Consider the following 27,084-nt stretch of genomic DNA (forward strand, 5'->3'; position numbering starts at 1 on the left):
TAAATATGTAATTATGAGTTTTTTTTTGATGCAAGGAGTTTATAAGTTGAGAAACGGAGAAAATAGGCAAGTGAGTAGCCATTTCGGCTCAAAATGGCTTTATTTTGATGAAATGCGCCAAAAACTTAGAACTTTGCTTATTTTATGCAATTTCAACTAACAATCACTTATACATATGTAAATATGATATGGTTTGTGAATGTATAAGTTTATTAGTTGAGAAATGAAGAAAATAGGCAAGTGAGTAGCCATTTCGGCTCAAATGACCTTGATTTTGATGAATTGGACCCAAAACCTTAGAACTTTGCGATTTTTATGTAATTAGAAATGAAAACCACTTATAAATATGTCATTATGAGTTGTTTTGAGATGCAAGGAGTTTATAAGTTGAGAAATGAAGAAAATAGGCAAGTGAATAGCCATTTCGGCTCAAAATGGCTTTATTTTGATGAAATGCGCCAAAAACTTAGAACTTTGCTTCTTTTATGCAATTTAAACTCACAATCACTTATACATATGTAATTATGATATGGTTTGAGAATGTATAAGTTTATTAGTTGAGAAATGAAGAAAATAGGCAAGTGAGTAGCCATTTCGGCTCAAATGACCTTGATTTTGATGAATTGGACCCAAAACCTTAGAACTTGGCGATTTTTATGTAATTAGAAATGAAAACCACTTATAAATATGTAATTATGAGTTTTTTTGAGATGCAAGGAGTTTATAAGTTGAGAAATGAAGAAAATAGGCAAGTGAGTAGCCATTTCGGCTCAAAATGGCTTTATTTTGATGAAATGCGCCAAAAACTTAGAACTTTGCTTCTTTTATGCAATTTAAACTCACAATCACTTATACATATCTAATTATGATATGGTTTGAGAATGTATAAGTTTATTAGTTGAGAAATGAAGAAAATAGGCAAGTGAGTAGCCATTTCGGCTCAAATGACCTTGATTTTGATGAATTGGACCCAAAACCTTAGAACTTGGCGATTTTTATGTAATTAGAAATGACAATCACTTATAAATATTTCATTATGAGTTTTTTTAAGATGCAAGAAGTTTATAAGTTGAGAAATGAAGAAAATAGGCAAGTGAGTAGCCGTTTCGGCTCAAAATGGCTTTATTTTGATGAAATGCGCCAAAAAACTTAGAACTTTGCTTCTTTTATGCAATTTCATCTCACAATCACTAATACATATGTAATTATGATATTGTTTGAGAATGTATAAGTTTATTAGTTGAGAAATGAAGAAAATAGGCAAGTGAGTAGCCATTTTGGCTCAATTCACCTTGGGTTTGATGAATTGGACCCAAAACCTTAGAACTTGGCAATTTTTAAATAAGTAGAAATGAAAACCACTTATAAATATGTCAATATGAGTTTTTTTGAGATGCAAGGAGTTCATAAGTTGAGAAATGAAGAAAATAGGCAAGTGAGTAGCCATTTCGGCTCAAAATGGCTTTATTTTGATGAAATGCGCCAAAAACTTAGAACTTTGCTTATTTTATGCAATTTCAACTCACAATCACTTATACATATTTAATGATGATATGGTTTGAGAATGTATAGGTTTATTAGTTGAGAAATGAAGAAAATAGACAAGTGAGTAGCCATTTCAGCTCAAATGAACTTGATTTTAATGAATTGGACCCAAAACCTTAGAACTTTGCGATTCTTATGTAATTAGAAATGAAAAACACTTATAAATATGTATGTATGAGTTTTTTTGAGATGCAAGGAGTTTATAAGTTGAGAAATGAAGAAAATAGGCAAGTGAGTAGCCATTTCGGCTCAAAATGGCTTTATTTTGATGAAATGCGCCAAAAAACTTAGAACTTTGCTTCTTTTATGCAATTTCAACTCACAATAACTTATACATATGTAAATATGATATGGTTTGTGAATGTATAAGTTTATTAGTTGAGAAATGAAGAAAATAGGCAAGTGAGTAGCCATTTCGGCTCAAATGAACTTGATTTTAATGAATTGGACCCAAAACCTTAGAACTTTGCGATTCATATGTAATTAGAAATGAAAAACACTTATAAATATGTAATTATGAGTTTTTTTGTGATGCAAGGAGTTTATAAGTTGAGAAATGGAGAAAATAGGCAAGTGAGTAACCATTTCGGCTCAAAATGGCTTTATTTTGATGAAATGCGCCAAAAACTTAGAACTTTGCTTCTTTTATGCAATTTTAACTCACAATAACTTATACATATGTAAATATGATATGGTTTGTGAATGTATAAGTTTATTAGTTGAGAAATGAAGAAAATAGGCAAGTGAGTAGCCATTTCGGCTCAAATGACCTTGATTTTGATGAATTGGACCCAAAACCTTAGAACTTTGCGATTCTTATGTAATTAGAAATGAAAAACACTTATAAATATGTAATTATGAGTTTTTTTGTGATGCAAGGAGTTTATAAGTTGAAAAATGGAGAAAATAGGCAAGTGAGTAGCCATTTCGGCTCAAAATGGCTTTATTTTGATGAAATGCGCCAAAAACTTAGAACTTTGCTTCTTTTATGCAACTTTAACTCACAATCACTTATACATATGTAAATATGATATGGTTTGTGAATGTATAAGTTTATTAGTTGAGAAATGAAGAAAATAGGCAAGTGAGTAGCCATTTCGGCTCAAATGACCTTGATTTTGATGAATTGGACCCAAAACCTTAGAACTTGGCGATTCTTATGTAATTAGAAATGAAAACCACTTATAAATATGTAATTATGAGTTTTTTTGTGATGCAAGGAGTTTATAAGTTGAGAAATGGAGAAAATAGGCAAGTGAGTAGCCATTTTGGCTCAAAATGGCTTTATTTTGATGAACTGCGCCAAAAACTTAGTACTTTGCTTCTTTTATGCAATTTCAACTCACAATCACTTATACATATGTAAATATGATATGGTTTGTGAATGTATAAGTTTATTAGTTGAGAAATGAAGAAAATAGGCAAGTGAGTAGCCATTTCGGCTCAAATGACCTTGATTTTGATGAATTGGACCCAAAACCTTAGAACTTTGCGATTCTTATGTAATTAGAAATGAAAAACACTTATAAATATGTAATTATGAGTTTTTTTGTGATGCAAGGAGTTTATAAGTTGAGAAATGGAGAAAATAGGCAAGTGAGTAGCCATTTCGGCTCAAAATGGCTTTATTTTGATGAAATGCGCCAAAAACTTAGAACTTTGCTTCTTTTATGCAATTTCAACTCACAATAACTTATACATATGTAAATATGATATGGTTTGTGAATGTATAAGTTTATTAGTTGAGAAATGAAGAAAATAGGCAAGTGAGTAGCCATTTCGGCTCAAAGGACCTTGATTTTGATGAATTGGACTCAAAACCTTAGAACTTGGCGATTCTTATGTAATTAGAAATGAAAACCACTTATAAATATGTAATTATGAGTTTTTTTGTGATGCAAGGAGTTTATAAGTTGAGAAATGGAGAAAATAGGCAAGTGAGTAGCCATTTCGGCTCAAAATGGCTTTATTTTGATGAAATGCGCCAAAAACTTAGAACTTTGCTTATTTTATGCAATTTAAACTCACAATAACTTATAAATATGTAAATATGATATGGTTTGTGAATGTATAAGTTTATTAGTTGAGAAATGAAGAAAATAGGCAAGTGAGTAGCCATTTCGGCTCAAATGACCTTGATTTTGATGAATTGGACCCAAAACCTTAGAACTTGGCGATTCTTATGTAATTAGAAATGAAAACCACTTATAAATATGTAATAATGAGTTTTTTTTGTGATGCAAGGAGTTTATAAGTTGAGAAATGGAGAAAATAGGCAAGTGAGTAGCCATTTCGGCTCAAAATGGCTTTATTTTGATGAAATGCGCCAAAAACTTAGAACTTTTCTTCTTTTATGCAACTTCAACTCACAATCACTTATACTTATGTAAATATGATATGGTTTGTGAATGTATAAGTTTATTAGTTGAGAAATGAAGAAAATAGGCAAGTGAGTAGCCATTTCGGCTCAAATGACATTGATTTTGATGAATTGGACCCAAAACCTTAGAACTTTGCGATTTTTATGTAATTAGAAATGAAAACCACTTATAAATATGTCATTATGAGTTGTTTTGAGATGCAAGGAGTTTATATGTTGAGAAATGAAGAAAATAGGCAAGTGAGTAGCCATTTCGGCTTAAAATGGCTTTATTTTGATGAAATGCGCCAAAAAACATAGAACTTTGCTTTTTTTATGAAATTTCAACTCACAATCACTTATACATATGTAATTATGATATGTTTTGTGAATGTATAAGTTTATTAGTTGAGAAATGAAGAAAATAGGCCAGTGAGTAGCCATTTCGGCTCAAATGACCTTGATTTTGATGAATTGGACCCAAAACTTTAGAACTTGGCGATTTTTATGTAATTAGAAATGAAAACCACTTATAAATATGTAATTATGAGTTTTTTTGAGATGCAAGGAGATTATAAGTTGAGAAATGAAGAAAATAGGCAAGTGAGTAGCCATTTCGGCTCAAAATGGCTTTATTTTGATGAAATGCGCCAAAAACTTAGAACTTTGCTTCTTTTATGAAATTTAAACTCACAATCACTTATACATATGTAATTATGATATGGTTTGAGAATGTATAAGTTTATTAGTTGAGAAATGAAGAAAATAGGCAAGTGAGTAGCCATTTCGGCTCAAATGACCTTGATTTTGATGAATTGGACCCAAAACCTTAGAACTTGGTGATTTTTATGTAATTAGAAATGACAATCACTTATAAATATGTCATTATGAGTTGTTTTGAGATGCAAGAATTTTATAAGTTGAGAAATGAAGAAAATAGGCAAGTGAGTAGCCATTTCGGCTCAAAATGGCTTTATTTTGATGAAATGCGCCAAAAAACTTAGAACTTTGCTTCTTTTATGCAATTTCATCTCACAATCACTTATACATATGTAATTATGATATGGTTTAAGAATGTATAAGTTTATTAGTTGAGAAATGAAGAAAATAGGCAAGTGAGTAGCCATTTCGGCTCAAATGACCTTGATTTTGATGAATTGGACCCAAAACCTTAGAACTTGGCAATTTTTGTATAAGTAGAAATGAAAACCACTTATAAATATGTCATTATGAGTTGTTTTTAGATGCAAGGAGTTTATAAGTTGAGAAATGAAGAAAATAGGCAAGTGAGTAGCCATTTCGGCTCAAAATGGCTTTATTTTGATGAAATGCGCCAAAAACTTAGAACTTTGCTTATTTTATGCAATTTCAACTCACAATCACTTATACATATTTAATAATGATATGGTTTGAGAATGTATAAGTTTATTAGTTGAGAAATGAAGAAAATAGACAAGTGAGTAGCCATTTCGGCTCAAATGACCTTAATTTTGATGAATTGGACCCAAAAGCTTAGTACTTGGCGATTTTTATGTAAAAAGAAATGACAACCACTTATAAATATGTCATTATGAGTTTTTTTTGAGATTCAAGTAGTTTATAAGTTAAAAAATGAAGAAAATAGGCAAGTGAGGAGCCATTTCGGCTCAAAATGGCTTTATTTTGATGAAATGCGCCAAAAAACTTAGAACTTTGCTTCTTTTATGAAATTTCAGCTCACAATAACTTATACATATGTAATTATGATATGGTTTGAGAATGTATAAGTTTATTAGTTGAGAAATGAAGAAAATAGGCAAGTGAGTAGCCATTTTGGCTCAAATGACCTTGATTTTGATGAATTGGACCCAAAACCTTAGAACTTGGCGATTCTTATGTAATTAGAAATGAAAACCACTTATAAATATGTAATTATGAGTTTTTTTGTGATGCAAGGAGTTTATAAGTTGAGAAATGGAGAAAATAGGCAAGTGAGTAGCCATTTCGGCTCAAAATGGCTTTATTTTGATGAAATGCGCCAAAATTTTAGAAATTTGCTTCTTTTATGCAATTTCAACTTACAATCACTTATACATATGTAAATATGATATGGTTTGTGAATGTATAAGTTTATTAGTTGAGAATTGAAGAAAATAGGCAAGTGAGTAGCCATTTCGGCTCAAATGACCTTGATTTTGATGAATTGGACCCAAAAGCTTAGAACTTTGCGATTTTTATGTAATTAGAAATGAAAACCACTTATAAATATGTCATTATGAGTTGTTTCGAGATGCAAGGAGTTTATATGTTGAGAATTGAAGAAAATAGGCATGTGAGTAGCCATTTCGGCTCAAAATGGCTTTATTTTGATGAAATGCGCCAAAAAACATAGAACTTTGCTTCTTTTATGCAATTTCAACTCACAATCACTTATACATATGTAATTATGATATGGTTTGTGAATGTATAAGTTTATTAGTTGAGAAATGAAGAAAATAGGCCAGTGAGTAGCCATTTCGGCTCAAATGAGAAGATAGCTCAACGCGAAACAATCTTGGACGGTGCTCCCCAAGATGTGGAGGTTGCAAAATATAATAACTTTGATTCAACAAAAATTGATTATGTCCTAAGGCACGGATGGCTCGCACAACAAGTTTCTCAAGACAAAGAGACCCTTAATTTTTGGACAAGTTTCCCCAAGACGGAGAAAAAATTGTCGATTGATGCACACTTCCCGAGGCATAGAAGTTGGCGATTGCATCCCAAGGCGTGGGTACTTAGCAGAATTTCACTCAAGAGTTACTCAAGGTGTAGGAGCTCACGACAGGATTCTCAAAGCGTGGAAATTGTTATAATATTAGACTTCCCAAGGCAAGGAAAATCATCATTTGGAAGACTGCTCAAGATGAAGGAGTATACGACATGTTACCCGAGGTGAGGAAATTTATCATTGTTCATTTATGAGTTTCTCGAGGCGTAGAAGCTCATGATAAAAATCCCCAAGGCGTGGAAGACCGTTATTTAGTGAATCGCTCAAGACGTGGTGGTTTGCTGTAGAATCCCCAAGGCGTGGAAGATTGTCATTCACTGGATCGCTCGAGGCGTGGTGGTTCACGATAAAATTCGCCACGAAGAGGAAGGACGTCACAGCAGGGCTGAGGATGACTACAAGCAGTCACCTTCGACGATTTTCCCGAGGTACTAAGGAGGATTGTTACAAACAATTGAAGATGGTTACAAGCAACTGTCTTCAACGATGGCGTTCACGAGGCACTGTGGAGGTTGTAACAACAAAAATGCAACAACAAAATCGGTTTCCCCAGAGACGTGTGATCGACGGTGCAAGATATGCATTTTTTAAATCTTTTATCTGTTTAACTAACGCTAGTTTGCAGGTATCGGCGTTTCAAGAATGATTTAGGATCGCAGAACGTCATTCTCCGTCCCCAAAACCAAACCCAGTGATGAATATCTTTCACATTATTTGATTATCGAACGAAGTGAAAGTGTAAAAAGTCTAGTGATGTGGTTGTTTTTATTAAAATATCTCTCTTTCTGTTTTTGAAAATGTTTCTTCTTACACTCTATTTATGAAAAAATGCCAGTCCATTTTGGTTTGGGTCCATGATAAGGGTCTAATAATAGTGTAGTTGGATTGGACTCGAAAAGAGCTTTCCAACGATATATTATAAGCCCAATTCCGATGAATAATGAGTAAGTTATGGATTAAATTAGATTTTGCCCAAAATGATTTTATATGTGGCCCAATGATCTAGAGGAGGGCCTAATAATTATTATTCCTAAAGTTATTAGGATTTATTTTAATCTTCTAGAATTATCTAGAAAGTTCCTTTTTAATTCTAATGAGATTAGGATTAATAATTATATTTTAAAGAGTTTTATTTTGAAAAAAATATGTGATTTGTCACAAACATGATTTTAATCTGATCATCGCGGAATTAGCTGCTTAATCATATTAAGAAGATGATTCCGCATACAAAGCGCATTTTGATTTTGACTTAGCGTGAGACGACAAGTTTGTCGCCTGGTGCTAAAAGTTGTCGCTTGGCGCTAAGCCTGTCGTCTGGCGCTAACTCTTGTCGTTGGTGACATGAGGTATTTTATTCCGAATATGACTTGAATTGATTCCGGACTATTTTTTCTATAAATAGGGGTCGTATCTCCCCATTTTTAATGATTCACATTCATAATCTCTCCCTATTCTCTCTTTCTAAAAGCTAGAAGCTTTCTCTCTCTCTATTCATTTTTTAAACCTTCCCTCTCACAAAATTCCACATTCATTAGTTCTAGACACACTAAGCCAAGTTCGATGTTGCCTTCGCCCTAGATGTGAAAGGTTGATAATTTTTTAGGGTTTTGGTCCCAAATCTCTATTTCAATTATTTAATTTGATTGTTTAATTAAATATTTTCCTTGAAGTTACTAACGCGTGTATTTTGTTATTAGAAAGAGATACAAGGCATCCAAGTAAGTAATTTAATTGTTATTATTTTGATAAAGAAATCATGCTTTGATTATTTTGATTCCTAATATCATGTTAGGATGTCTTTATGATTCCTATTATCATGTTTAGGGTATTAACTAAAATTTCTAATACCATGTATGATGCTTCCTATTTCTTTCCTAATATCATATTAGTATCATGTTAGGGATAAAGCTTTTATCTTTAGGAAAAATGGAAATTAAAAGTCCAACCTTTACACTTTCTTCTTATAAAAATCCAACCTTCATTTTATTCCACAAAAATCCTGCCCCACATTCTCCAACAGATCCATTTGACCTTAAATCTGCTAAACAGGTTATTTTTTTTAATTCTCTCACTTTCACTTCTCACTCCTCCTTTTTCTCTCTCCTATCTCCTCGAAAACTGAAATAAAGCAGCCCGTACCTCTGCCGCTGCCACCACCTTTACCACCTTAGCCCACCCTACCCAAACCCAGAACCGACCTTCTTCCTCCTCCTCCACTCTTTCTCCTTCCAAACCAACGCCCAACCACAAGCATTCCCAAAACACCTAATGATTGCATTCGATTGCCGTCTAAAGAAGCAACCTAAAACAATGCTAAAGATCACAAAAAGCTCAACAACGATTAACAATTCAATCCCAATAAACACAATGGGAACAAATATAATCGCTTATACCCAAAACTAACCTAAGTCAAACCCAAAAAACCAAGAAATCAGAAATCAACCGCACTTAAAATTAATTGAAAACAAACACACCCACTTATCTAAATAATCAAATTGTGTCAGCAAACCCAAAACTATATCAAATTATTTTCCATGTTAATCGAATTTCGAAAATCGAAAACAAACACCCACAAATCTAAACAGTCGAGGAGGTTGTTAGGGGTAAGGTTTTAGGTAGGGAGGTTTTCAAGGGTTAAGGGATTCAACGGTGGGTGAGCTGGGTGGCTGGCGTGATGGAAAAGGGGAGGTGCAGTGTAGGTTGGTCGGTGGGGATGGGGTGGTCAGGGAAGGAGGGTGGGGCTGGCTATTCCAATTTTTTTTTTTGTTTTTTTTTTTTAAAAAAAATTTCTTTTAAATATTTTTGTTTTTTAATAGTTTTAAAAAAATTGACCCATTAATATCTTACACGTGGCATGTAACTTATTGGTGTGCCTCAGTCGTATGCAACCAAAAATATCACAACTAAGCTAACTGCAAATAAACGTAGTTAGGGAAGTCGAGTTCGAATCCACAGGGAAAAAGGGACTAATAACTGGAAACCTAAGTGGAAATACTCTAGGACGGTAGTAACCTAAGTAACGAGGGGGGTTTTCACGAGCAATGATGATAAATGAACTAAGTAAGAACAACGAACGTAATGAATAGGTAATCAATGAGAAGAACGGTCTTGGTTATGCGAAATCCACTAATGAACATACAAATTGATCATAGAAGTCTCCTCAATCAAGCTCTATTGAACACCTTGTTGTAGAATTCCTAGATTCTAAATTCTCATAAATAGTTAGAAATAGCAAAGCGCTCCTTTCTAACCCTTTCCAATGCACAATTCAAGACAAGCGCTCTAAATTATCCACAAGAAGAAAATAAACGGAGAAATCAACAAGGATTGAATAAATTAACACAAGCGGTCTAATTTCTTCAATAATATTATTCCCTCTTCAAGTTATCAACCAAAAGCATGCATCAATAACCTAAAGTTGCTACTTTGGAAAGATTAATTAGATGCAAGCGAATCCAATAATTCTAACCTAGCAATTGATTAAAGCAAATCATGAAATTAATTCAAGGAACAATATATATTCAATAGATATTAAGAGAAGAAAGATCTCACAATTCGTAGCTAAAAGCTTCAATCTTTAACCAAGAATCCGGAAGATTAAGCTTCCATGGATTCTAATTCCAAAACAAAGAATTCTGAAAATTCCAAGAAAACCCTAGAAAGCTTTTTTTTCTCAAGACTTAATTCTCCTTCTCTAACTTTAAACTTAATTAAAACTAAGCTATTTATATGTTTCTATATTTTAATAACATAACACAATAATAATAATAAAATAATATCCAAAACACGAGCCAAAACAAAGCCAAATTGCTGAAAATTAACCAAAACAGCCCGAATTTCTGCCAGAGCCGCTGCCAGCTGCTCTGGACCCGCTGGCAGCTGCTCTGGCAGCCCCTCACTCTGGTATACCCGCTGCCAGCGGCTCTGGCCAGCTGCCAGCGGCCCTGGCAGCGGTTCCTGCTGTTTTCGCCTTCTTTCCTTGCTTCTTCTTCTTGCTTTGCTTCACCTTTTCCTCAAGCTTTCTTCCTTGCTCTTCCATGCTCCATCACAACTCTCAAATCACGAGCCAAGGTCCATCCTTCTTACATAACTCTTCATTGGTTCCCGAGCTCACTCACTCACTTATACTCATAAATCCCGCCTTTTGCACATAAGTGAGATCACAGCCCAAAACTCACAAAAGCTAACAAAAGTACATATAAAGCATCAAAACACACCCTAAAATGCTTCTCTCAACCCATGATAAGAAGGCTTATCAAATTCCCCCATGCTTGAACCTTTACTCGCCCTCGAGTAAACTTAGAGAATAAAACACATCCTCCTCACTAAGGTTCAAAACAGAAGATGGTGGAATCAAACTAGCTCTATGCACTCAAACTCAACAAAACATCCTAGTACTTATCAACCAATCACAATCACACTCCCCCATACTTCACACTTTGAATCTCCCTTTTTTCTTATTTATCAATTCATCCCCAAAATCAACTTGGAACGATAAACGCATAGCCATGAGTATGAATATTCTCAACCGCCTAAAGAAATGAAATTTTTGATAAAATTGGGCAAACAAAAACTCAACTTAACCAAAAATCTCATAAAAACACTTCCACATTCAAGAGTGAAAACAAACAACTCATGCTCTCAAATTCCTAAGATGATCAACAAATTCCCCCAAAATCTCAACTATCTCCCAAAATCACCAAGATGAAACCTACCCCGACACCTCCTTATATCTCCTCCCCTTATGACACCGACTCCGGCAAATAGATGCGAAATTTCCTTGAAAAATCAAATTCATGAACATTTCTCTCTTTTTTCTCTCATTTTGCCTAGGAGCCCTTTCGGGTTTTCATCCTAGCCTCTCATCTTTTTCCAAATCTCACTTTCTCACCCACTCATTAGCCACTTTTTTGCTTAGGTCGCCCTTTCGGGTTTTCAACCTAACCGGGCCCCCATTTTTGCCTAAGCCGCCTTTTCAGGTTTTCGACTTAGCGGGTTTCTTTTTCTTTTTTCTTTCTTTCTTTTTTTTTTTCATACTTTTTTCTGTTTTTTTTTTTCAAGCTTGCTTCATTGAACCACAATTAAGATAGTTATACAAAACATGAAATCAAGATAACTATACAAAATTCAAAGAATATATGCAAGAATTTCTTCCCCCCCCCCTACTTGAATGAAGCATTGTCCTCGATGCAAGAACAACTACAATGAAACCAAAAGTAAGGGAAAAGGAAGAAAATCGTTACCATCTCAATGAGAGGAACCTCCAGAGCCAGAAGAGCCGGCATCGCCCCGAGAAGCACGCCTCTCGGAACGACGCAAAGCACGGGATGCCAAATGATCCATGAACGCCTCAGTTGGAGGCTCATACTGCGGATACTGAGTGGTGTAAAACCGACTCATGCTTCTTTGATATGCAAGCAGCTCGTGCATCCCATCGCACACCTCCTCTAGTCTATCATCCACATCAGCCCTCCATCGAGGCCAATCATCGTGCTGCACTCCAGCAGCATCCTCACCCCCTTCCTCATCAACAAACTCTCCGCCCATATGAACATCGGGATTCTCCTCTCCCATGTTCTCAACTATGATTTCAGCATCTCCCAAATAAGGAGCAACATCCGGGTCGGGCGGAAGGAAAAAGTCTGCAGCAGTAGGGCCAAAAGGTAATGCTCGTCCCTCGGGACGAGGAAGTCTCAAATAGTTCAAACCCTGCGGTCCGTATCGCCAGAAATAACTACCGGCGACGGGGGAACGCGATAATAAACCGATCTTGACCAGAGTCATGATGTTATATGTCAAGTATGTCGAGTCTACTGGCACAAGATCCTCAGGGGGTGGAACATTCAAATAACAGGCTAGCAAAGAGACCATGCCACCCATACTAATATGGCCACTGGAGTTGGACTTCACCTTTACACAACTATCAACAAAAATCTCCACCCAATTGGGCGTACCGACACCTTCAGGGGTCATCGCCCACAAATACGACAATGTGACTTTGGGGACCTTAGTGGCCTCCCCTTGGCATAGAATAGTGGACGATATAAACCTATGCACCAGTCTAAGGCATGGGTGGGTGATTTTGAAGCTATGATCACCGTGAGGATCAACCTCACAACCAGTTATAGCCCTCCAAAATACTCGGGACGAGTATGAGCTATGATCACCCCAACGGTTCACCAATGGGGGTGCATCCCAACCAAATGCCATACGCAAATCATCATAAGACATCACATAATTCCTATTGTTCAAATTAAAGGATATTTGTTCACGTCCTTTAGTAAGCGTTGAAAGGAATTCATATGTATACCTGACATAGGTGGGAGCGCATTTGGTCATGAAATTCTCGAGACCCACGTTCCTTAGCAAGAGCCGCACTACTTCCTCCATCTCTAGCTCTTGTAAAGCTTCTAAGTCAAAGAACTTGGTGCATTGCACCGTTCGTCGGGGTTGTTGAAGCTTAGTCCATACACCCTTCTCCTTGGAATGCAACCGAACACCCATGAAACCATCCCCTTGAGGCAATGGAGGTGCCTCCCCTTGACTTGAAGAAGCCCCTTGCTTCTTGCCCCTTGAGGGTCTTGATGGAGATGAAGCCTTGGACCTCTTGTTATCCCTTCCCATGACTTTAGTTGTATGCTTGAATCTTCACCCTCACCTTCAATTACAAGAAGTTCACGTTGCACAACCTCACAACCACTCAATGTCACCCTTGGAATCAAGAGCAAATGGAAAACCTAGGTTGTATTTGTGAAGGGAATTGATGGAAGGTAAGGATTTGGGGAAGGAGAATTGCTAGGGTAGATGTGGAATTGGAGTGTGGGAGTGAAAGAGTAGAGAGAAGGAGGAGAAAATGCTTAGGGTTGATGTGAATTGGGGGATAATGAAGGAAGAAGATGGAAATTGGGGAAAATAAGGGGAAAAAAAAAATCGGGGAGAGCTGTAGGAGCCGCTGGTAGCGGCTTGAGGCCCGCTGCCAGCGGCTTTGGCAGATTTTGGTGATTTTTTTATTTATTTATTTATTTTTTTTTTTTTTTGAAATTAACAAAACGTAGAGGGGGGGCCCGCTGGCAGCGGCTTGGGAGCAGCTGCCAGCGGCTAAGGCAGACAGAGGGGTTCTGGGGTGCTGGGAGGGCCGCTGGCAGCGGCTGCAGAGCAGCTGCCAGCGGTTGCAGCAGCACTTGCTCCCCTTTGTCTGTTTTTTTAGCTGGTTTTGCTGCTTTTCGCGCGTAACAATCGCTCCCGAGGCCTCCCCTACACAAAAACAATAAAAAGAAACACTTCACATCACCAAAAAAAAAAAAAAAAAAACAAACTACGAAAAGAAATGGGGAAAAGGTTTCGATCGGGTTGCCTCCCGATTAGCGCCTTTGTTTTACGTCGTTGGCTCGACGCGGCTCATCCCACTTCGCTACTCCATTGATGGCTCGTAGAGATCGATGCACTCCACGTTCTCGGTTTTGAAACCCTCGAAGTAGGGTTTGAGCCTTTGGCCATTGACTTTGAAAATCTTATCGGTCTCGAGGCTTTGAATTTCAACTGCTCCATGCGGATATACATTCACCACTTGAAAAGGGCCCTCCCAACGGGACCGAAGTTTTCCCGGAAATAATCTAAGTCGGGATTGATATAGGAGTACTTTGTCACCGACTTTAAACTCCTTTCGCGTGATCATTCGATCATGCCATAGCTTGGTCTTTGCTTTATAAATATCTGCATTCTCATAGGACTCAAGCCGGATCTCCTCTAGTTCTTGGAGTTGCAATTTCCGATGTTCACCTGCTTCATCCATTTGCATGTTGAATGACTTAACCGCCCAATATGCTTTATGCTCAAGCTCAACCGGAAGATGGCACGGTTTTCCGAAGACAAGGCGGTAAGGGGACATCCCGATAGGTGTTTTGTATGCGGTGCGGTACGCCCATAGAGCATCCTCCAACCTCAAACTCCAATCCTTCCTATCCGGATTCACCGTTTTCTGCAGAATTGACTTCACCTCTCTATTGGACACCTCGGCTTGCCCATTGGTTTGTGGGTGATAAGCCGTGGAGATTTTGTGGTGAACAGAGTACTTCCTCAACAAAGCACTCACTGTACGGTTGCAAAAGTGTGTTCCACGGTCACTTATCAACGCCCTTGGGATTCCAAACCTAGAAAATATGTAAGCTTTGATAAAACCTGAAACCACTTTAGAGTCATCAGTCCTAGTGGGTATTGCTTCCACCCACTTCGACACATAATCACAAGCAAGAAGTATATAAGTAAAACCGTAAGAAATAGGGAATGGTCCCATGAAATCTATACCCCAAACATCGAATATTTCACAATATAGAAGAGAGGATTGGGGCATTTCACTTTTCTGGGAAATGTTACCTACTCTCTGGCAATTATCACAGGATTTACAAAATCCATAGGAATCTCGAAACAAACTTGGCCAGTAAAAACCACAGTCGAGAACCTTCCTTGCTGTGCGTTTGGCTCCAAAGTGTCCTCCACAAGCATGAGAATGACAGAAGGTGAGAATGGGGATCACCTCATTTTCGGGAATGCATCTGCGAATGATTTGATCGGAGCAGAACTTCCACAAGTATGGATCATCCCATGCATAGTACTTCGCATCAGTTCGAAGCTTGTCCTTTTGAGACTTTGTGAAACCTGGAGGAAACTGTTGAGAAACCAGAAAATTCACAATGTTAGCAAACCAAGGGCGCAAATCCTTAAGAGCAAATAGAGATTCATCCGGAAATTCTCCTAGGATTTGATATTGGAATGATGGTTGATCAACAATATGGGTCAAACGACTCAAATGATCAGCAACTAGATTTTCCGCGCCTATCTTGTCCTTGATTTCTAACTCAAACTCACATAAGAGCAGAATCCATCTTATTAGTCTTGGTTTGGCCTCTTTCTTCGTCATCAAGTGGCGAAGAGCTGCATGATCAGTGAAAACAATTACTTTAGTACCAAGCAAATAAGATCGAAACTTTTCTAGAGCAAATACTACAGCTAACAACTCTTTTTCTGTGGTAGTGTAGTTTCGTTGGGCTGAATTGAGGGTCATTGAGGCATAATAGATCACATGAGATGCCCTCCCTACTTTCTGGCCTAAAACAGCTCCAACTGCATAATCACTCGCATCACACATTATCTCAAATGGTCGAGACCAATCTGGGGCTTGAATGATAGGGGCAGAAATGAGCTTAGCCTTCAATTCGTCGAAAGCCTTCTTGCAATCATCATCAAAGTGGAATTTCACATCTTTCTGCAGCAATTTGCACATAGCATTTGCAAGCTTTGAGAATCCCTCAATGAACCTACGATAGAAACCTGCATGGCCAAGAAAAGAACGCACTTCACGCACATTAGTAGGATAAGGAAGAGACTGAATAGTGTCAATCTTAGCCTTATCAACCTCAATACCTCTAGAAGAAACTACATGACCTAACACAATGCCCTGTTGGACCATAAAATGACATTTCTCAGAATTCAAGACAAGGTTAGAGTCAATACATCTTTTGAGGACCATAGATAAGTGATGCAAGCATTTATCAAAAGAATCACCATACACAGTGAAATCATCCATAAATACCTCCATGAAATGCTCAACAAACTCAGAAAAGATGCTCATCATGCATCTCTGAAAGGTTGCAGGTGCATTACATAGGCCAAAAGGCATACGGCGATAAGCAAATGTGTCAAAAGGACATGTAAAAGTTGTCTTTTCCTGATCTTCAGGTGCAATGGGCACTTGAAAGTACCCAGAATACCCATCAAGGAAACAGTAATAGGATTTCCCTGCAAGTCTTTCAATCATTTGGTCAATAAAAGGTAAAGGGAAATGGTCTTTCCTAGTTACTGCATTCAACCTACGATAATCAATGCAAACTCGCCAACCATTTTGAACTCTAGTAGGAACCATTTCACCCTGTTGATTTTCTACCACAGTCACACCACTTTTCTTAGGAACCACCTGCGTAGGACTGACCCATTTACTATCAGATATAGGAAATATCATTCCTATTTGCAATAATTTTATGATCTCCTTCTTTACCACGTCCATCATGGGAGGATTTAGGCGACGCTGAGGTTGCCTCACAGGTTTGGCATCATCTTCTAACAGAATACGATGCATGCAAGTGGATGGACTTATTCCCTTAATGTCTGCAATGGTCCATCCAATAGCTAACTTGTGCTCTTTCAGCACTGTCACCAACTTGTCCTCTTGCTCCTTGGTCAATTTGCTTGAAATTATAACAGGTAAAGTATCGTTCTGACCAAGGAACACATATTTCAAATGATCAGGAAGTGGTTTTAGCTCCACCTGGGGTGCCTGCAAAACAGAAGGTAAGAGTTTATCAGTAGGCACTGTCAATGGGGTAGGTGTCGAACCTGGTGGTCTAAGTGGAAGCTTGGAATGACCATTCAACTCTGCTACCATCATCTGCACACTATTAGGCAAAGGAATATCCAAACAATCAGCAGATAAATCATTAGAAATGGAAGTGAGGAGCGCATCCTCGCCCTCAACATTGAAGACATCCTGCACTATAGGATCAATGATATCAATGGAACACAAAGAATGAGTGTCAACAGGGTATTTCATGGAATCATAGATGTTATACACAATTTCTTGTCCATCAAACTCCATAGTCAAAGAACCAGTAAAAACATCAATTTTAGTCCTAGCAGTTTTCAAGAAAGGTCTTCCTAACAAGATGGGTACTGCTTGTCTATCATGTTCCATATCAAGCACATAAAAATCAGCAGGAAAAATTAGTTCATCAACTTTCACAAGCACATCTTCCACTACTCCCTTAGGATAAACATTTGATCTATCAGCTAATTGAATCACTACCCCGGTGTCATGTAAGGGTCCAAGTTCCAAAGATTTGAACAGTGAATATGGAATAACATTAATTGATGCACCCAAATCCAACATTGCTCTACGAAAAGTGGTGTCCCCTATTGTAACTGGAACAGTAAACATACCAGGGTCACTGCATTTTTCAGGAAGTTTCTTTTGGAAAACTGCAGAAACATGAGCACTGACTTTCACTTTTTCCTTCCCTCCTAACCTGTGCTTCCTCTTAATAGTACAAAGTTCTTTCAAAAATTTAGCGAATCGAGGAACACTCTTTATTAAATTCAAAAGGGGAATGTTTACCTCACACTTGCTGAATGTTTCATAGATATCTTTGTCCTTCTCATACCTCTTCGTTTCTTTCAAAGCTTCAGGAAAAGGTGGTGTGGGTTCATAAGATGGAAAAGTGGGAGGATTTGCTACAGCTTCATGTTCCACTTCCTTCTCCTCAGCTCCAATCAACTCTTCAGCCCTCTTAGTTGCAATTTCAGTCTCTTTCAGCTCCTTGCCATTTCTCAATGTAATAGCGTTGGCTTGTTGCTTAGGATTCAACTCCGTTTGAGATGGAAGTTTTCCCGAATCCTTAGCTTCAAGTCTGCTCACTGCACTTGAAATTTGACTCACTTGACTTTCCAAATTCTGAATACTGGATTTGGTCTCTTGCTGGAATTGCACCATGTTTTGCTGCATAGTAGAAACATTAGAAGTTAGTGATCTAATCATTTCATCAGTTGACATATCATTCGAATTTGAGCTTTGGCCTTGAGGTTTGGCCAATGGTGCCCTATATTGCTGATATTGCTGCTGGCCTTGAGCATTTTGCTGTTGTTGTTGGTTCCCCTGGGAATTCCCATATCTCAAATTTGGATGATCCCTCCATCCTGGATTGTATGTATTCGAATATGGATCATATCTTCTCTGAGGACCTTGCCCTTGGAAACCCATTGCATTGGCCTGCTCATTCTGTTCCTCTTGTAATTGAGGACATGCATCAGTGGGATGTCCTGTGGAGGTGCATAAACCACAAGCATTCAGTTGCTGTGGATTCCTTGAGTTCACCATGAACTCACGCATCATAGAAGTCAAATCAGCTACTTGACTCTCTAACTCAGTTGTATTTGAATTTGCTGCATTCACCCGGCGCGTGGGAGTTCTCTGACTGAACTGCCTAGAATTCTCTGCTAGCTCTGCAATCAGCCTAGTTGCATCTCCTGGAGTCTTATTCACTAGCCCTCCACCACTTGCTGCATTCACCATCCTCAAATCATCATCTGTTAGACCTCCATAGAAGTATAGGATGAGGTCTTGATCGGAATACCCATGGTACGGACAACTAGCACACAATCTCTTGAATCTCTCCCAATACTCATACAAGGACTCATCTTCCTTCTGATCCACATTGCTGATAGCTTTCTTAAGGCTTGCAGAAATAGTGGCTGGGTAATACTTCTCTAAGAAACACTTCTTCAAACCTGCCCAATTTGTTATGCTCCCTGGAGGAAGATAGTAAAACCAATCCTTCGCTGCATCTTTGAGAGAAAAAGGAAATGCTCTCAACTGAATTTGCTCATCAGTCATCCCAATCGGTTTCATGCTAGTACATACCACATGAAATTCTGCCAGATGTTTATTTGGATCTTCACCCTTCATGCCATGGAATGCCGGCAATAGATGAATTAGACCAGATTTGATCTCAACATTAGCACCTTCCTCCAACTGCTGATATGCGATGCACAACGGCTGTTGGTTCAAGTTAGGAGCTGTTAGCTCTCTCAGTGTTCGATTTTCTGCCATCACTTCCTCTTCTTGAATGTTGAAGATGTATGTTGATTCACTGGGGTTTGTTCTTGCCTCTCTTCGCAACCTGGAAATATTTCTTTCAATTTCTGGATCAAACTGCAAAACTTCTTTGTTAGCAGAACGGGTACTTATCATACCCTAGCGAACAAACAAAGAAAAAAATAGCTAAGAACAATCCTAAAATAAATTCTACTAAGATAAACAATTAAACGGTAACGCCTAAGTCCCCGGCAACGGCGCCAAAATTTGGTGTGCCTCAGTCGTATGCAACCAAAAATATCACAACTAAGCTAACTGCAAATAAACGTAGTTAGGGAAGTCGAGTTCGAATCCACAGGGAAAAAGGGACTAATAACTGGAAACCTAAGTGGAAATACTCTAGGACGGTAGTAACCTAAGTAACGAGGGGGGTTTTCACGAGCAATGATGATAAATGAACTAAGTAAGAACAACGAACGTAATGAATAGGTAATCAATGAGAAGAACGGTCTTGGTTATGCGAAATCCACTAATGAACATACAAATTGATCATAGAAGTCTCCTCAATCAAGCTCTATTGAACACCTTGTTGTAGAATTCCTAGATTCTAAATTCTCATAAATAGTTAGAAATAGCAAAGCGCTCCTTTCTAACCCTTTCCAATGCACAATTCAAGACAAGCGCTCTAAATTATCCACAAGAAGAAAATAAACGGAGAAATCAACAAGGATTGAATAAATTAACACAAGCGGTCTAATTTCTTCAATAATATTATTCCCTCTTCAAGTTATCAACCAAAAGCATGCATCAATAACCTAAAGTTGCTACTTTGGAAAGATTAATTAGATGCAAGCGAATCCAATAATTCTAACCTAGCAATTGATTAAAGCAAATCATGAAATTAATTCAAGGAACAATATATATTCAATAGATATTAAGAGAAGAAAGATCTCACAATTCGTAGCTAAAAGCTTCAATCTTTAACCAAGAATCCGGAAGATTAAGCTTCCATGGATTCTAATTCCAAAACAAAGAATTCTGAAAATTCCAAGAAAACCCTAGAAAGCTTTTTTTTCTCAAGACTTAATTCTCCTTCTCTAACTTTAAACTTAATTAAAACTAAGCTATTTATATGTTTCTATATTTTAATAACATAACAAAATAATAATAATAAAATAATATCCAAAACACGAGCCAAAACAAAGCCAAATTGCTGAAAATTAACCAAAACAGCCCGAATTTCTGCCAGAGCCGCTGCCAGCTGCTCTGGACCCGCTGGCAGCTGCTCTGGCAGCCCCTCACTCTGGTATACCCGCTGCCAGCGGCTCTGGCCAGCTGCCAGCGGCCCTGGCAGCGGTTCCTGCTGTTTTCGCCTTCTTTCCTTGCTTCTTCTTCTTGCTTTGCTTCACCTTTTCCTCAAGCTTTCTTCCTTGCTCTTCCATGCTCCATCACAACTCTCAAATCACGAGCCAAGGTCCATCCTTCTTACATAACTCTTCATTGGTTCCCGAGCTCACTCACTCACTTATACTCATAAATCCCGCCTTTTGCACATAAGTGAGATCACAGCCCAAAACTCACAAAAGCTAACAAAAGTACATATAAAGCATCAAAACACACCCTAAAATGCTTCTCTCAACCCATGATAAGAAGGCTTATCACTTATAAAAACCGGTCATCAACAGGTAATGGATCTGTTGGAGAAGGTGAGGTTTAATTAAAGGTTGGATTTTTGAGGAATAAAATAAAGGTTGGATTTTTAGGAGAAAAAAGTGCAAAGGTTGTATTTTTCTTTTCCATTTTTCCTTATCTGTATTGTTTAGTGACATGCTAGAATTTGTTAATAATCTTGTTAGTATCATGCCTAGGATGTTGCTAAATTTATTATGCTTTCATGAGATTGAAATCATTGTTATGATGATGATGATTGTTATCAATATTATTATTGTGGCTTGATATATATTTTTGTTATTGCTTGATCACGCCTTTTATGCATGATTAAAGGGAATTTTTACTTGTAATCACGCTTAATAAGATAATTAATAATCTTTTTTAGGTTAATATGATTATAATTCAAGTGATCACCAATAATAGATTTATTTTTGCATTAATATTCAACCAACATAGATTGAACAGGTTTAGGGTTAACCTATTGATTGTATGTTAGTCAGAGAGTGCACATGAATATGAGAAGAATAAAGTAGAGGCCTATTATTAGGGCAGGTTCAATCTCTTTTAGGTTGGATTTGTACCTTCATCCCCAAACTTCCAGTCACGATTTCAAACCTATTGGAGTTAGCGATCTCATGGATTGTGAAGGGGTGTAACCTTAACCCTGTGAACAGTTTACAAGTTCCTAAAACTTGTTGGCGACTCTTTTACTCTAGCTCCCTTCCCTTTAGACGCCACCATGCTTAAGAGTGTGATCACAGTGAGGCTCAAGTGTGGGATGCTTGAAATATTCCCCACAGAAGCTAAACCCTCATCCTAGTGGATGAGGAAACATTCAGCAAGTTAGTTGAAGAAATACAAAGTTCAAGTCAAGCTGGACAGGCCTAGCAGTAAAAGATAAAGTGTTGAAAGAAAGCAATAATCTTTGGCGGCTATACACCCCAAAGATAATAATAAAAGCTACCCGGTGTAGACACCCAAATGTATCTCCCCAAATCCAAACCCAGTGATGAGTACCTTTCACGTCGAATCGTAATCGAATGAAGCGAAAGTGTGGAAAGTCTAGTGTTGCGGATAGTTTTAATTTCTTTTTTCTTCTCTTTGTTTTTGAAAACTTATTTAAAGAAAACAGCTAATCCAGTTTGGTTGATCCATGATATGGGTCCAATATTAGTGTAGTTGGATGGGGCTTGACAAGAGCTTTCCAACGATATATTATAAGCCCAATTTCGATGAATATTGAGGAAGTTATGGCCAATTTACTAAATTGGGCCCGTTTTGAGCCTTATATACGGCCCAATGATCTAGAGGAGGGCCTAATATGATTTATAATTCCTAATGAAATTAGGAATTGTTTTAGTCTTCTAGATTCTTCTAGAAGGTTCTTTTCATTCCTAATTCAATTAGCATTGATAAATTGATTTTTGTTGACTTTTCAAAGTTTTAATTAAAATCAAAAAGCATTTTCGAGGAAAATATACGATTTTATCCTCTAATACGGCAAACTTATTTGATTTTCGAAAACGCGTCAAAAACAGGCCTGGCGCCTGACTCCAGGCATTGGCGCCTGGAACCAGGCCTGGCGCCAGCCATTGGCGCCAGCCATTGGCGCCAGCCATTGGCGCCTGGTGTTAGCCATTGGCGCCTGGCGCCAATAAGCTGGTGCTGGCGCCAGCTCTGTTTTGCGTGCGCGAAGTGCTCTGTTTTGATATTTTATCTTTTTGGCTAATTTCTCTATAATTACGTATTAAAAACTCTGTTTTCATTAACCAATTCTCACCATTATCTTGATATTTTAATTAGCATTCACCTACAATCAGTTTTCATTCACAATCATTAATTCTCTAACTCTCTCTTAATTATTCACCAATTCTCATCAAGTTTTCTTGATTATTTCATCTCTTTTTCTTTCTCTTTGTCTCTTTCCCACGGCAAGCCGTACACAACCCACATTGCAAATGGGCTGCGGCACAACCCCATATACGGCAAGTGGGCTACGATCCACTCTGCCTCCCCTTCACAATCCAGCAAGTCAGCCAGCAACCCAACTGGGCAAGCCCAGTCAGCCAGCACCCGCTGGAATTCCAGCAGCCCATTAATGACCCCTCCTCACCTCCTAGCCCACCTCACTCACATCAGCCCAACACTTCTATTTTACCCACTGACCCAATCACTCCAACACCCACATACACACCCCCACCTCTTCGAGGCCACAAACTGATTATTCCGACTACTCCTCCGCCTCTTTCACCTCAAATGCAAACAAGGTCTAAGCACGGAATAATTAAACCCAATCCTAAATATGGCTTATCTACCACCATTCGATCCCCACTTCCCAAAAATCACAAACAAGCCCTTTCCGACCCAAATTGGAATGCTGCGATGCGTGATGAATATAGTGCTTTAATTGAAACGGGGACATGGGATTTGGTTCCAAGGCCTACAGGGGTGAACATTGTTAATTGTTTTCGTCATAAATTAAAAGCTAATGGTGATCTTGATAGACACAAAGCTCGTTTAGTTTGTGATGGAAGGTCTCAGATTGAAGGTGTTGACTGTGATGAAACGTTTATTCCGGTTGTTAAGCCGGCCACTATTCGAACAGTGTTGAGTTTGGCTATGGCTCGTAAGTGGTCTATTCACCAACTTGATGTGAAAAATGCTTTTTTGCATGGTGAATTGAATGAGTGTGTTTATATGCATCAACCCCCTGGGTTTGTTGATAAGAGATTTCCAGGCTATGTTTGCAAACTTCGCAAGGCTCTATATGGCCTCAAACAAGCTCCAAGGGCTTGGTACCAGCGTTTTGCTAACTATCTTTTGCAGATGGGGTTTGTCATTGCTAAAATGGATAATTCTTTATTTATCTTCCGGCATGGGAATGATATGACATATTTGTTGCTATATGTTGACGATATTGTGTTTGTTACCTCCTCAGATAAACTGCGTGAGAAGATTATTTCTCACTTACGGAACGGGTTTCCGATGACTGACTTAGGTCCATTGAATTATTTTTTGGGCATTGTTGTTACACGTACACCTTCATATCTGTTTCTCTCACAGCAAAAGTATGCACAGGAAATTCTTAAACGTGCAGGTATGAGCAGTTGTAAACCTGCGCAGACTCCAGTGGATACTCAATCCAAACTCAGTGTAGATGCCGGACCTCAGTTTCATGATCCAACACACTATCGCTGTCTTGTAGGTGCCTTACAGTACCTCACTTTTACTCGCCCTCATATAGCGTATGCAGTTCAGCATGTCTGTTTATTCATGCATGATCCCAGAGTGGCTCATTATGATGCATTGAAGCGAATTCTGCGATACATTCAGGGTACCATTGATCATGGGTTACATTTATATCCTTCGGCTCCTAAAAACTTGATTACATATACTGACGCAGATTGGGGCGGGTGTCCAGACACTCGTCGGTCCACTTCCGGTTACTGTTGCTTTTTGGGTGACAATCTTATTTCTTGGTCATCTAAGCGTCAGCATACTCTCTCCAAATCAAGTGCAGAGGCAGAATACAGGAGCGTCGCGAATGTTGTTTCAGAGGCATGTTGGCTCCGCAACCTTCTTTTAGAGCTACATTGTCCTCTACGGCAGGCTACTCTTGTTTATTGTGATAATGTCAGTGCAATCTATTTATCTCACAACCCCATACAACACCAAGCACGTCGAAATGGACATTCATTTTGTTCGAGAAAAGGTGGCGTTGGGGCATGTACGGGTATTACATGTTCCTTCTCGGTATCAGTTTGCAGACATTTTCACGAAAGGCCTACCCAGACAACTATTTATGGATTTCAGGTCCAGTCTCAGCGTACGTCCTCCTCCCGCTACGACTGCGGGGGTGTGATAGAATATAGGATTAGTATTCTAGATATTCTGTTATCGTTGGATATATTTTGTATATTTTGTGTAATTATCTTTTGAGATTTCCTAACGTGATTAGGACTCACTCTTGTAACCCTATATATTGAGACCAATGGAATCGACTCCAATCTGAGGAGTTTCATATTATCTAACAATATCAAATATATTAAATATGATTCCTGTGATGCTTCCTATGTTCTTCCTAATATTTATGATTGTTAGTATCATGTTAGGGTTAAAGCTTTGATTTTTATTGCTTAGTGACATGCTAGGGTCTGTTATTAATCTTGTTAGTATCATGCCTAGGATCTTGCTATTATTATGCTTTAATATTAACATGCACATGGTTATGATTATAATTGTTATAATTTATGATGATTATGAATATTATTATTATTATTATTATTTTGATGATGATTATTTTATCTATGATGATATTATGATTATTATTATGACTATTATAATGATGATTATAATTTATTATGATTATTTTGTTGCTTGATGATATTTTATTGTTATTGCTTGATCACGCCTTTTATGCATGTTTAAAGGGAATTGGTACTTGTAATCACGCTTAATAAGATAATTAATAATCTTGTTAGGGTTAATTCGATTATAATTTCAAGTGATCGCCAATAATAGTTTATTTGTGCATTAATATTTAACCAACATAGATAAACAGGTTTAGGGTTAATCCTATTGATTGTATGTTAATTAAAAAGCGCACATGAATACGATCAGAATAAAGTAGAGGCCTATTATTAGGGCAGGTTTAATCTCTTTTAGGTTGGATTTGTACCTTCATCCCCGAACCCTTATTTGGTTCAGGACCTTATGGAGTTGACGATCTCTTTGATCGTTAAGGGGTGTAACCTTCACCTCGTGAACGGTTTACAAGTTCCTAAAACTTGTTGGCGACTCTTTTGCTCTATCTTTTTCCCTTTTGGACGCCACCGTACTTTAGTGTATGATCACAGTGGGGTTCAAGCTAAGGGGTTAATGCTTGAAATTTGTTCCCTACACCCAGTGACCATAGACATAGGTGAAGGGAACTTAGATGAACCGCTAGAATAGGAGGGGGACAGCCCCCTAAACCTCTATTGCCCATCAGCCAAGGTCTCCACCCTAATGGTCGCAACAACATCAGGACACAAGGGCACCTCTAAATTCAACATATCATGGTTAGGGTCTTAGTAGTTACAACGCGAGGATGGGCAGCAGGCAAATCAAATAGGCCAGCTTCCCTAACTGCCTCAACTCTCGCCCAGAAGGCATCAAAACGAGCCTGTTGCTCCTGCCTTCACCATAAAGACCACTCACGCAGTGGGTTGCGGCCTCCTAACCTCCTGGCGATCTGCGAGTAGCTTGGAAAAAGATGGAGAAAGCAAAAAAGACCTAGGTGCCTCATTTTTAGCAGCCTCGAGCTCATTCATCACTTGCCCAGCCCACAGATCGGCCATCTCAGGCTCTAATGCTTGTACTTTGGCCTAAGAAATCCCCAACAGTTCCTCGTAGTCTGCAAACTTGGTCTTGGTGAGTTGGAATTCTCCCAGTTGGAGCTGCAGGACATCCGCCTTCTCTCTTAGAGGAGTCACCTCACCAGCCATTGCATCTCTCTCAGAATGAGCCTATAGGATCTCCTCATCTTTCTAAGCAAGGCCCAGGCCTTAATTTTGGTACTCCTTCTCCACCGTAAGTGATGATTGTAATTTATGGCACTCATTGGGTAGTCTTCTAGGATGTTTTCACCCTATATTCATGGCTTTCTTTTATTATTTTGGTCTTTCTTCGTGTTTTATTTTCCTTTATGTGGTTTTGTTTGTGTTTCCCTTTTATATGGCTCTTTTTCTCTTCTATTTTCTCTTTTTGTTTACTTTTGTAGGTGCTTAAGGAGTTGGCTTTGCAAAGGGATCAAGAAGAGCAAAAAGGGCTAAGCAAAGAAGAAGCAAGCTCCTTAGAGAGGGCTTGAAGAGGGCACGAAGAGGGCACACAACCTTTTCCAAATGTCGCGGGCGAGGATAAAGTGCAAGAAAATGGAGAATTTTGGCAGGAACTCTCTGCGCCCTGGCCGCAGTCTAGCCGCGGGCTCGGAGGTTTTGGAGTGACCACTCCTATTAGAGAGACCGCGAGCCCCTAATTTCACTTGGGAGCAGGGCATTTTCCGCGCCCTTAGCCGCGGGCGCGGGGGTCTTCTACGCGGGCGAGGGCTATAGTATCCACGGATGCGGGTGTTGCCCTGAT

The 27,084-nt window shown here is 38.3% G+C and overlaps 1 protein-coding gene across 1 annotated transcript; it reads left to right on the forward strand.

Annotated features, from left to right (window-relative positions):
- The first annotated feature begins 23,346 nt into the window (after positions 1-23,346).
- LOC110694843 (uncharacterized mitochondrial protein AtMg00810-like) lies at positions 23,347-26,812 on the forward strand. The gene is made up of 2 exons (XM_021872007.1): positions 23,347-24,597; positions 26,726-26,812. Exons 1-2 carry the CDS (start codon positions 23,347-23,349, stop codon positions 26,810-26,812), a joined length of 1,338 nt encoding a protein of 445 aa, XP_021727699.1.
- Positions 26,813-27,084: the final 272 nt, after the last annotated feature.

The sequence above is a fragment of the Chenopodium quinoa genome, unplaced genomic scaffold, assembly GCF_001683475.1.
Source record: "Chenopodium quinoa cultivar QQ74 unplaced genomic scaffold, ASM168347v1, whole genome shotgun sequence".
Lineage (NCBI taxonomy): Eukaryota > Viridiplantae > Streptophyta > Magnoliopsida > Caryophyllales > Amaranthaceae > Chenopodium > Chenopodium quinoa.